This window comes from Haliotis rufescens, unplaced genomic scaffold, assembly GCF_023055435.1.
Source record: "Haliotis rufescens isolate VD_foot unplaced genomic scaffold, xgHalRufe1.0.p SCAF_6, whole genome shotgun sequence".
Lineage (NCBI taxonomy): Eukaryota > Metazoa > Mollusca > Gastropoda > Lepetellida > Haliotidae > Haliotis > Haliotis rufescens.
Window position 1 is genome coordinate 10,489,802 of NW_025964334.1, and position 11,829 is coordinate 10,501,630.

Here is an 11,829-nt window from a genome sequence, read left to right on the forward strand (position 1 = left end):
GGACGACAGTACCACCATCGCGAATACCTTGAACCAATCAAGAGATTAATTACTTAAGAGGCATTATATAATTGGCCTTGGGCAATAATTACACGTAGCCTGCAACTAAAGCATGACGTTTAGTGAGTGAGGTAGGGATATGCAAACTGACTTTCATCATATTGTCTCAAGAGCAGGCTTACTTGTAAAAACTAAAATACTTAAAGACGCGCAAATAAAAGCGACAAAAACATATCTCTAATCATAATAATTCACCACTAAAAGCAAAGTCCATGTGGGTTCGAATCCCGGACGGGACTCAACCAAAAGAAGTACTAGAATCTGTACTTTACTAAGAAAGTGTTATCCCAAATATAACATTAGTTCCATTCCGACTATATCATAAGTATGTGCTCACGAATCACTATTAAATTGGGATGAAACCAGGTGTTCGCGAAAAGGTGGACTTGTCCTGCCCCACCGGTAGCACCCGTCACAAACACAAGCACATGCAACATTTCATGTACCAACCTTATATTTATATAGTATAAATCCGGTGCGTAATTTACAATGTCATGAGCCGTCATATAGCTGTAATGTTGCTGAGGGCGCGGTAAAACAACAAACAAACAAATACAATGTCATGACATATTTTCTTCATCTGGTTAACGTTGGCAGCAAGAAGGAGAGAGAAGCAACACGTCGTCTTGATACGTCACAGCAGAATTGCTTTTTTGCACACGTCAGATGTACACCATTTTCATTAAACGTATCTGGCAAAAAAATCATTCTTTCGAGGACACATTGTACAGCCCTGTGTGTTTGTTTATACAAAACCCTCTCACACAACGTGAATATGACCAGGGCATGCATACAGCACATTTGATAGCCTACAGTACTATATCGTGTATACGTGGTTGAATTGAGGAGAAACGTTACCTTTGGTTTATATCCAAACCTAAATTAACGCTGGCCTGGTAGTCCGAGACTAATACATTGGACTGAGGACAGGTAAAACTCGAATGATGGTGGTCACATACATTGACTAGTAGCATCATTTAAGGGCTATAATTCCGAGCCAGTCTCCAATGCTACTTTGCTGCAAATTGGAACTGAATAAAACTGACAGAAAATGTATATATACATGTCTGTCTCGTTCAAGAGGACTGGCTACACATACTGAGGACAAATGAGCTTAGGTTCACACCAGTCCTCTCCCAAACCAAAGGCGTGCATATTAATTATGGATGTACAATTTTCATCTTCATTAATTCTTTTTTTCAAATTTCATTATTTCAAGTGTAGGTGATATGTGACACATTAGATCAAAAACAAATTTATCGCATCCTTATATGATTTGAAGCTAGGATTGTAATTATTTTTGTAAATCTGTATCCTTTTATGCAAATATTTGTCTCGAACATCTTAAGAATAATTCATTCATTCACGTGAACATTCATAGTTACCGTGCGCATCCAGCCTTGACCTTAGTGTGTGACGAACGTTCACATCTCACGTGGACATTGGGCTGTATATTATATCGAAAGCTGCATGTGTTTCTTGCAACGAATAATTTGCCACGTTTATCAAATACGTTGAAATCAATCTAACTGAACACAACGTTTAAGCTGATAATACCAATAACCATGGAAACATGCAACAGCTTGGAGAGAAGGCGTATGCTCACAAGATTCTGACGAATGATAACATATTTTAAGTTTTTGATTTAAAAAAATATTTATCCGTTAATACAAACGTTTCGTAATTAAGGACATTTCCAATGCGAATAAAGTATATTCACTAGCCTAGGAACATAGATTATTACCATAAATGACAGAAGAGGGAGTACGTGAAACTGGCATCGCTAGATTTGTATTGAAACATATCGTCGGTGCTGAGCAGATTTGTGAGTGCCGATCAAGTGCAATAAAACTATACATATTGATACATTTTTCTCGAACTGGGAAAATCGTCATGAAATCCGGGATATGTACATTCTGGTAACAGCTTTCCTTGCCATTTTGGTATGCACATCAACATCACAAGTTGCATTCGCCTGTGGCTGCATCTATGTTTTTTACTCAAAATAGCAAACATGTGTACACGTAATGCCTAACGGTTCTCCCACGCCTGTCTCACAATCAAATTTTGTTGCGTGCGTAAACTTAGTTGCTCAGCAACGCTATGATCAGCAAAATGCATAAAAAAATACTTTTAAAAAGCTGTGAGAAATTTATCTCTTGGTGTGAATGAATGGTCATCAACCGTGTCACCTCGCATTTCGATTGTCTAGAATTAAATTTTATCACTTTATATAATTAAAATCGTCAAGAGAATGCCATATTTTTATTAATAGTATTGAAAGTAATTCTCGATTAACCCATTGCACGATCCCCGGAATCAAAAGGCAAGCCACGTTTTGTTAACGTATGCAATGATTCCGTAATGTGCAACAGCGAATATTATTGGTCTGATATGATGTTATGTTTTTGTGTAATGTGTGTAATTAAAGTACATCATTGGAAGAATCTGGGACAAACAAACAATTCATGTTACGAATTTCATTTATTCAATATATATTTACCAAATACCACATCCCGACCTTAAACGTACAGGGAGCTTTAGACGTCACGCATCTGTGGTTGATGTAAAAATAAATACTCGCGCATACAAATCAAATTCTCATATTTCTTCTTCAAATAATGCATGTGTTTAGGATTGCCGCCTTAATTACGATGGTATTATGCCAACGTGTTTAATCCGCGACAAATAGTCGAGTTCATAATTTATTGTTTTTCCATAACTCAAACTAGCAACTCACGCTGACGTTTATATCGTTTCTTAATGTAATCGGCAATCACATTAAACAGCGCCGCGTTCCCACGGCAAATCGCACAACTCAAGCCTCGGGCCTAGAGGCGTGTTCATTGAGCCACGACCGAATCTGCCTGTCTCGCTTGCGCCAAATGATGTCAACTCGAAGCAAAATGGCGGCCATGTTTCTATGTCAAAGTATTCTCGATACGATACACTGCAACAGCTCTGCAGCTATCGCTGTGATTACAGCGCTTGGTCTGTTATGTCGCCCGGCTAAATATATCCCTACTTTAATTCACCGCAACACGCGACTTGACCCACAAAGCAAAATCAATACAACGTCACACTCGGCGAGCCAATCAGAAGCACGTATTAGAGTTTAGGTGATTCCCCTTCTAGCCCCTGGACTAGTTGGCGCTGATTGGCTGAAAAATTGATGTCACATGGGTAGCTCTTGGTATATATCAAGCGTTTTACATGGTCAAAGCAGAACACTACGTGAATCAGTTTTAAAAGGGATAGTCTGATCTAAACTCCTAAATACAAGGAGTAAAGTGGCTTATAGTTTAAGGTAAGAGGATATTTATTTATTTATTTTGTTTAATTTTGATTTAATCTTAACACATATTTTGATTTTTTCAAATATGCCTACCGACATTTAGGTTGGCGTAATTGATTCATAAGCCATCGATGATCTGATTAATGGACAAGCGATTTGGTGATTTTGCAAACACATTTTAATCAAAACATTGATAATTTTGTTTTGTTTATGTATTGACATTGTTATCCAAAAGGGAATAATTAATGATATTTTATACATATTTATTTGACAGCATGTACGTTATTGTTCATGCAGTGTTTGAATCCACATGCGAACAACAGACTGCGGCTGTTCCATTTTAATATATTTTTACCTTGAACTTGTACATGCACATATTATATTATACTTAGGTATTTTATATTCTCTTAACAGTTATTTGATTTTTTTCTGTTTTATTACAGCTGTCGGCGTTTCCATAGCAACGACTTTAGATAGGACAACACAATATCCCCCCAAATGTACACTGAATCTGTAAGTATTAGAACATGTGTGATATAAAATGATTTAAAAATATCAATGCCTCACGTCTTCATCATCTGCTTCGTAACGCCATACAGGCTGTTATCATATCGATTGATCCATACACTTGTCACAATATGCGCTGTCACAGTAAGCTGCGTTCCTTCTTCTGATTCAGCCTTGCTTATGAAACATTGCACTGAGATATATATTCCTTCCGATCATGCAGTTACAGTTAATTGTTTTATTTTCAGTATTCTGAACAAATGTTTGACACGGACAACGCAAGTATGTTCAGCATGTATGACCCAACCATCGTCAAACCTGAACCTATGTCCGAGAACTCATGTTCTGAGACAGATCATCCAGTCTACACTGATCTGTCTTCGGCACAGTACTCGTTCACAACGCCCAAACTCACCCTTTTGAAACAAGAAAAGACAGGTAAGCACCACTCTCAGTAAAGCAAAGGTACACACATATATCATACACTAAGAAGTTATTTTTTTGTCGTCCTTCGTTAATAAATATTTTAAACACAACTAAACACATTAATGTCATTGAAACCTAATTTTGTGAAATTTTCATTTTAAAGAATTTGCGGAAACATTCGACAACCTTCTCAGCTGGACATCAAAACACCCCGAGCACTGGTCAAGACGTGAAGTTCTTGATTGGGTCTACTATGTCGCTGATGTCAAGAAATTTGACTGTTCAAAACTCTACGGCGAACGATACCAGAGTCTCACCGGACAAAAACTATGCAGGATGTCAAAGGCAGACTTCACGTCTCTGGACTCGCACTATGGAGCGATACTTTACAGCCTGTTCTCATCTCTCGTTCAGAAATGTAAGTTAAATAAACTAAAACTTTATATATTAAACATGGACAGCCCTATTCAAACCTTTTTCCCGTCTTGATAAGAAATATAAAACTAAATGTTTCTGATTATTTTAAAAAAAAAAATTTTTTGTTTATTAATTATTTTCTGTTTATTTCAGCAATATTCAGCGAGCCCTCTCCCCCCGATACCCTGAATCCCGATGCGTACCCCTTCCTGCATACAACCTATCCCTGCCTTCCGGTACCATTCGGGGCGACGAGTGACCCCTCCAGCACATCAAGTAGGTACCAATCAATCAACGATTGATGACGTTCATTTAATTAGTCATGTAGCCTAAAGCTGAGATTAGGTACCGCCTCATTGGGTACTGGCTGTGGCGGTAGGAACATTATATGGACATTCGTCATTTCCTGGCTTCATAGTTCAAAGCAACTTTGGGCGGAGGCAGACTGCAGATTCAAATACTGAGTTGAGCTTTTCAAATCATGATTACACTTAATACGAATCCAGCTGCATAATTTCCTGTTTCCTTGCTATCAATGTTAATATCATTTCTGATTCATTTTGGAAATTTAGAAAGTTTATTGAATGCTATTGAATAGTCGGGTTTTCTTTAGTGTTGGACATTGTTTGTAATTTGTTCATTTGTCTATTTCAGCTGAACACGATCTGTCAGTCTTCATCAACGACGCTGGTGTCTCCGTGGACATCGACGGCAACTTTTACGACATCGACGTTGCTACCAAAATAGACATCCCCAAAATAGACTGCGACTACGGATACGTTAGCGGAGGTAAATGAAATTATTTTAAAGTTGAAATCTTGCACATATTCAATCAGTTTCACAGTTGACCCTGCAAATGCTCTTTATCCATCATAATACAGAACAGATATTAATAAAAATCAAAATAAAAAAATATTTAAGATTTTCACAGTGAAATGTTTTTTCGTTTTTAGGCTCCGACATGGAAAGCAATATGGCTAGATGCGGTTCCACAAGTAGCGAGCCGTACGATTCATTCAGCATCTCCGATGAAGAAGAAATGCAGACGTGCAGTCATTTCACCCAGACATCGAGGAGAAGGATGTCTCCCAGTGTCTCCTCAGACGAAGACATTGAGGAGAAGGTCGTCTCACCGAGGAAGAGAATAACTTCAAGTAAGTATAAAAGACTTGAAGCAAATATGATTGATTAAATTGCAATTAAATAACCTGTATAAATCATGGCAATAATAATTTAAATATTCGAATTGATTGTTTCAAACGTGTAACTGACATGTCATAAATAAAATTGAATTTTCATTTAATTTGTTTTCTTTTGTAGCATCGAAAGGCAATCACTTGTGGGAGTTTATCAGAGACTTGTTGAAGGACCCCAACTTGAACCCATCCCTTCTCAAATGGGAGGACAAGGAATCAGGCGTCTTCAAGTTCGTCCAGTCCGAGGCTGTCGCCAGCATGTGGGGTCGCAAGAAGAACAACCCTGGCATGACATACGAGAAACTCAGCCGCGCCATGAGGTGAGATATTGCTCAAATCGTAATTAAGTAAAATAAAAATAAAAATAAACTGAACTAGCCTAATAAAACGCGGTTGTGTCAGTGCTGAAATGTCATGCTTGACTATTGTGACATTTTAATTGGCGTTGCAACTATCACTGATATCTAAACGCGATAACATAAAATCGAGATGTTATCACTGATGTCATTTTTAAATCTCATCACATCACGCGATACGTGTTTCCTAACAACTTGTAATTACTGGTTAAGTGTGAGGCTCTCCTTTCTCTTCCCCGAGGCTATTTCTTCCGAAATCAGAACCCATACCTTAATTCATCATCTAAATCAATTATACCTGTCAAATGGAAGGTGTTGATCTCGTTAAGCTAATCTGGTGATTAATCACGTGACGTAACGCCTTGGCGCTCACATGATCGATACTTCTTCCCGAGGAGATGTCTTGAACCTTGAAAACCAAACCTTGCCTCGCGGGTGTTTTTATATGTTATGGTTCGTCAAAAATGGCGCCCTTTCTCCGGGAAGCCACTACAGCGCACCGCCCCAAAGGGAGGCCACTCTAAATATTGTATGCACATTTTACAGTTGCTTGGTTGCGTGTCGTGTCTTGTTAAGCCTGATGTATAGAGAGTTTGTGTATAAGTATTCGCGTTTTTTCCCCCACAGATTCTGCCGCACAGCAGGCTACTTTGGAGATGTGCCCAAGAATGGAAAATTCCCAAAGAAGCTCTGCTTCCGATTCGGACCCAAAGCTCATGACTGGAAATAAATTCTGAAGTCGTTTTATATCCAAGGTAAAGATACACTTCCATTCCAAGAAAACAGTAATTAATTATAAATAACAGATATGACAATTTGTATTATTATTATCATTATTATCATTATTATAATAATAATAATAAAAAAATAAAAATAAAATAAAATGATAATTTTAAAATATATTTTTTAATTATTATTATTATTATTATTATTATTATTATAAATACTATTATTATTATTAATAATATTATTATTATTTCAGGATATTCATGACAATCAAGTCGGCGGGTCCGATTATAGTGCTAGTGCGGTTCAAATCAAGTGACTCGAAGAGAAAAGGGTCGTCCGCAAGTCAAGTTTCCACCGTGCCAAACTCCGTACACTGTACGCTGTACGTCTGTACGTCTGTACATTTGTGTAACTTTGATGAAGACTGTATATTGTTTCTGATGACGGACATCGCAAGCAGATCCACCGTGACACGACGATCGCCGTTGACAGGTCGATGCATCGAAGTCGATATATCTGTGATATATGTATTGATGACAATAACTTTGAAAGCGCGCCATGTTATGGCCTTTTATTTCCTTTGGAGATTCTGTGGTATATGAATCCGGGCTGAAATCGACAAGAGCCCCCGAGTGACTGACACCTAACACGCTCTATGCAATCGACAAGGTGCTATCCTGCCCACCTCATGCAGTGTGACATTTGACAAAACGTGAAAACAAATTATGTATTTATCATGATAAGTACATAATGTGATCACAATACGTGATTAAAAATAAACTTTAAGAATTCAAAATTTCAAATTTTGAAATTTTGAAAGTTTTGGATTCAATTTTTAAAATGTTAAAAATATTTCTTTTGTTCAGTACCATTCATGAACATATGATCACAATACGTGATCACAATTTATGTGAATATTTCGGTTTTGAAATTTACAAATTCTGCCATTTGGCATAGCACCAAAGACTCATATATTGCGGGATAAGGAAAACATTGATAACCCTCTGGGTTAAAAGCAAGTATCCCTTTTTTGGGATTATATCTCATATCGCTGGTAGGAGTTAGTTTGCTATGTATATAATCTGCCGGTCAATGCCTTTTTGTACAGGCAAACATTTGTGCATTTAAGTGTATGTCGTACAAACATTTACACTATCGCTGTGCCTTTATGTTATTCGCTTTGGAAATACATTGATAATCATTGTTGTATTACATACATTTTTAATAAAATTAATGAAATGAGTTGATTGTTGCTAATGTATTTGTATCAGGAGGAATGATGTGAGGTGATGTTCTGTCGATAAGCTGGATTACAGTCTGAACCATATTAGTTTCTCTCCCACCCAGCCCTTTCTACCATACAAAAGCCCTAAGTGAAGCAAGTCTAGATTTTCCTCAGGGTCTGAATCTCTAAACTCCCCGGGGCACCATTTCAGTTTAGAGGGAGTTATTTATTTCAATAAAAAAAAATTGTTTTTTTTCAGGGACTAAGTCTTAGTCTAACGTGACCTTTCCGGATAAAGATCTGCGGAAATTGTGTCAGTTTCAGAAATTATAATTAGCCAATCAGTGTCGAGTTTGCGCACGAATTGTTCACAGGTGGACATACTCATAGTTTATTTTGGTACCCTACGTCAAACGTAAATGTAAAATAATAACTATAATTCATTGGCTCGATAATGGCCGTTCAATGTATACCGGCCATAAATATAACGGTACGTGATATGTATTTATAATTCTAGATAGAGAGTCGTGATAGAAATGGCTAAATATAGTATCTGTCGAATTTGAATAATGCTCCTGGATTAAATCACTTGCAGTAAATCTTCCGATATCTCTTGATATACGCCCATTACGTGTCATTTCACGTGTTTAAATATTTGCAAATACAAAACCGGGTTTTATTAGAATAAATCAGATCCTAATTCGGCGTTCCTGCGTTGTATGAATAGTGAAGCGGTTGTTTAACAGTCGGATCATCACTCGGACGCTCACGTCGACATCCATGTCGTAAATAAGGAGGAAACTGTCGCTGTATCTAACCACGTGCACTTACTCATGCCCACGTAGATAACTGCTCATGTTTGCCGGGTGGAAAGAAGCCAACGCCTACACAAAACATGTATATTTCATGTATTTTAACAACGCAATGGACAGCAGTGACAGCATACATTGCCGACTCTCGTAATGTTCCCCACAACCTTCCAGCCCCCTCAACACACACATCCAACAGCACCCCGGCCACTCCCGTGTTTTAAGTTTACATAACAATGTTGCTATTTAAAGAAATGAAATTTAACGAAAACAGGTAACGTAAAAAATTTAATTACTTTTGCGAATTGCTCGACACTTTCTTGGAAACTGTCTCCTTGAAACAGAACGAATGGTTTAAAGGGTGGGCGCGTATCCGGTATGATAAGTGAGTGAATGGATATGGTTTTAAGCCGCTTTTGGCAATATTCCAGCAATATAACGGCGGGGGACACTACAGGTGTGAGTGAGTTGTGTTTTCGCCGTTTTGAATAGCATTCCTTTTGTATCACACCGTGTCAGCTTACAATGGGAGGAAAGCCCGAAGTGAGGCAGGCCTTAGACGTTTACCACTTTGGTGAAACCCACGAGCACGGGTATGGTGCTGATAAACCTAGAAACATAATTGGGGCGAACCGGGATTCGAACCCACGATCATAGGTTCATGGCGTGTCCTGAGGACTCTGTAACGCGATTTGTGGCGTCTTAGACAACTCAGCCACCGTACCCCTCACTATAGGAATCAGTTGTTGAACGAGTGTTCAGTTGTATCACAGAGTGTCAGTGTAGGAGCAAGGCTCACTGTGATGTATGTTTTAGAGGTTTATAACTTTGGCGAAACCCATGAGCATGGGAATAATCTACTGACAAGCTATAGATTATTATCTAAGATTCGAACTCACGACCACAGGATCCAGGCACGCCAAAGGGCCGCAATTCTGAAGGTAAATTTGTGCGCTTCCAACAAACGGGCTTAAACGTGTTTGACAAACTACTAACTTACTAACTCTAACATGGCGAGACGAGGTGAAAAAGGGATCAAGACTATTTCACCCTATAGCGACGTGTGTGTGTGTGTGTGTGTGTGTGCGTGTGTGTGTGTTCGTGGTGTGTTTTGCTGATTGTACTCGTCCGAACTAATGTCGGTTTTGTTGTGCTAACCTACTATGATACCATGGTTACTAGTTTAAAGTTTATCTTTTAATGTCTTTTGATACGTGATGGGACCACTCTCCAGGCAGACCCACTAAAATAACTATGTTTTAAATAACTAAAAATGACAAAAACGTAAGCCTAATCGCTGGTATTCTAGATCTATTAGTGCGTTAGCTATACGCACTATATGGACATAAAAATACAATTTAAGCCTGCTTAGGGAATAATATTGTTGTATGATATACTTTTTTTAATGTCACTCAAGTCATCGTTTAGAAAAAAAAAGTGAATCCTGATTTGCAGACGAAATTAATCAATCTGACTGACTATCTGCTATGTAGGTCAACAAGCGAAATTCTCAGCATGTTTCACTCGTGAAATCTGATTACATACATGCACATTCTTTCTTAACACTGTACCTATGACCTTGCCACATAGTCATGTCGGATGTTATTTTCACCAGGTCCAACTGGCGAGATCGATATGAAAGTAACAGTGAAATAATAATAATAATAATAATAATAATAATAATAAAATACTACTACTACTACTACTACTACTACTCCTTAGTGTGCCAGGGTAACCCAAACCCTCTTTGCTGCATTTTGTATTTTAATCTGTACATCATCATCATGATCATCATGATCATCATCAATAATAATAATAATAATAATAATAATAATAATAATAATAATAATTGTATCGCTTGCATCCCAAGTACCAAGTTGTCCGACTCCCCATTGTTCTCGGTGCCTTAGGTTTGGTACCTCCCAATCTGTTGACTGACATTGGGAGAGTGCCCGGGTTTGCTTCCAGGAATACAACCCTTCATATAATCTGGGTAATGCAGAAGGCTGCAGTGTTGGGGAGTCTTCACATTCTCCGAAACGTTCTGGGTGGGTTTGACTCGGCAGCGCTTCCTAGGAGGAGTCCCATTCGCTGTCTGGGCTGCGTGTAGAGGGGGCAAGGGCCCTGAGCTGATGATGAGCCTAACCAGCCGGACTGTGCCAGGATCACCCAAACCCTCTTTGCTGCATGTTTTTTTTTAATCTGTAAATAATAATAATTTAATAATTATATTGATATAGTTTATTATTGTGAATTGTGTAAAAGTACATAATCAGTAGTTCAGTCCTACATCCGGCCTCACGGGGCCTATAAGACATCAGGAGGTCACCGACCAGTCTGGCATGTGTGGAGTGTTTTAGTGAATATCAATAATTGTATCTATCATAACCGGTTTGGAGTGATGCTCATGTAATGGTGTGCGATACAGATTCGGAGGACATGTATGCAAAAAATACATTTGAGTGGATTTTATAGTTTTAATTTATTTTGTTTATTTGTTTGTTTGTTGTTTTACGCCGCACTCAGCAATATTCCAGCTTTATTACATGCATGTAAATAATCGAGTCTGGGCCAGACAATCATGACACCACGAGCATCGATCTATGATCAACTTGCACATAACAAGATGCATCACTGAAGTCAGCAAGTCTGACTACACGATCCCGTTAGTCGCCTCTTACGTTTTAACCAAACCCCAAGTCCATCCTACCCACACTCGTTCATAGACAACAGACCAGTCCACATCCACCTACACCCATCCACCCACCCTTATTCATGTTAGAGCGAAAGTCGAAAATGAAAGTTAATG

The 11,829-nt window shown here is 38.3% G+C and overlaps 1 protein-coding gene across 1 annotated transcript; it reads left to right on the forward strand.

Annotated features, from left to right (window-relative positions):
• Positions 1–3,243: 3,243 nt before the first annotated feature.
• Positions 3,244–8,228, forward strand: LOC124151647 (ETS-related transcription factor Elf-5-like). Its single transcript, XM_046524216.2, has 10 exons — positions 3,244–3,367; positions 3,799–3,868; positions 4,111–4,300; positions 4,452–4,706; positions 4,859–4,981; positions 5,360–5,494; positions 5,659–5,859; positions 6,026–6,221; positions 6,885–7,012; positions 7,240–8,228. The coding sequence occupies exons 2-9, from the start codon at positions 3,854–3,856 to the stop codon at positions 6,985–6,987; spliced, it is 1,218 nt and encodes a 405-aa protein (XP_046380172.1). The 5' UTR covers positions 3,244–3,367; positions 3,799–3,853; the 3' UTR covers positions 6,988–7,012; positions 7,240–8,228.
• Positions 8,229–11,829: the final 3,601 nt, after the last annotated feature.

Bases quoted from the DNA above. Each gene is read 5' to 3' on its own strand.
- LOC124151647 (XM_046524216.2), top strand. The intron at 5,495-5,658 runs GTAAATGAAATT...TTTCGTTTTTAG, and splicing joins CTACGGATACGTTAGCGGAG to GCTCCGACATGGAAAGCAAT. The intron at 5,860-6,025 runs GTAAGTATAAAA...TTTCTTTTGTAG, and splicing joins GAGGAAGAGAATAACTTCAA to CATCGAAAGGCAATCACTTG.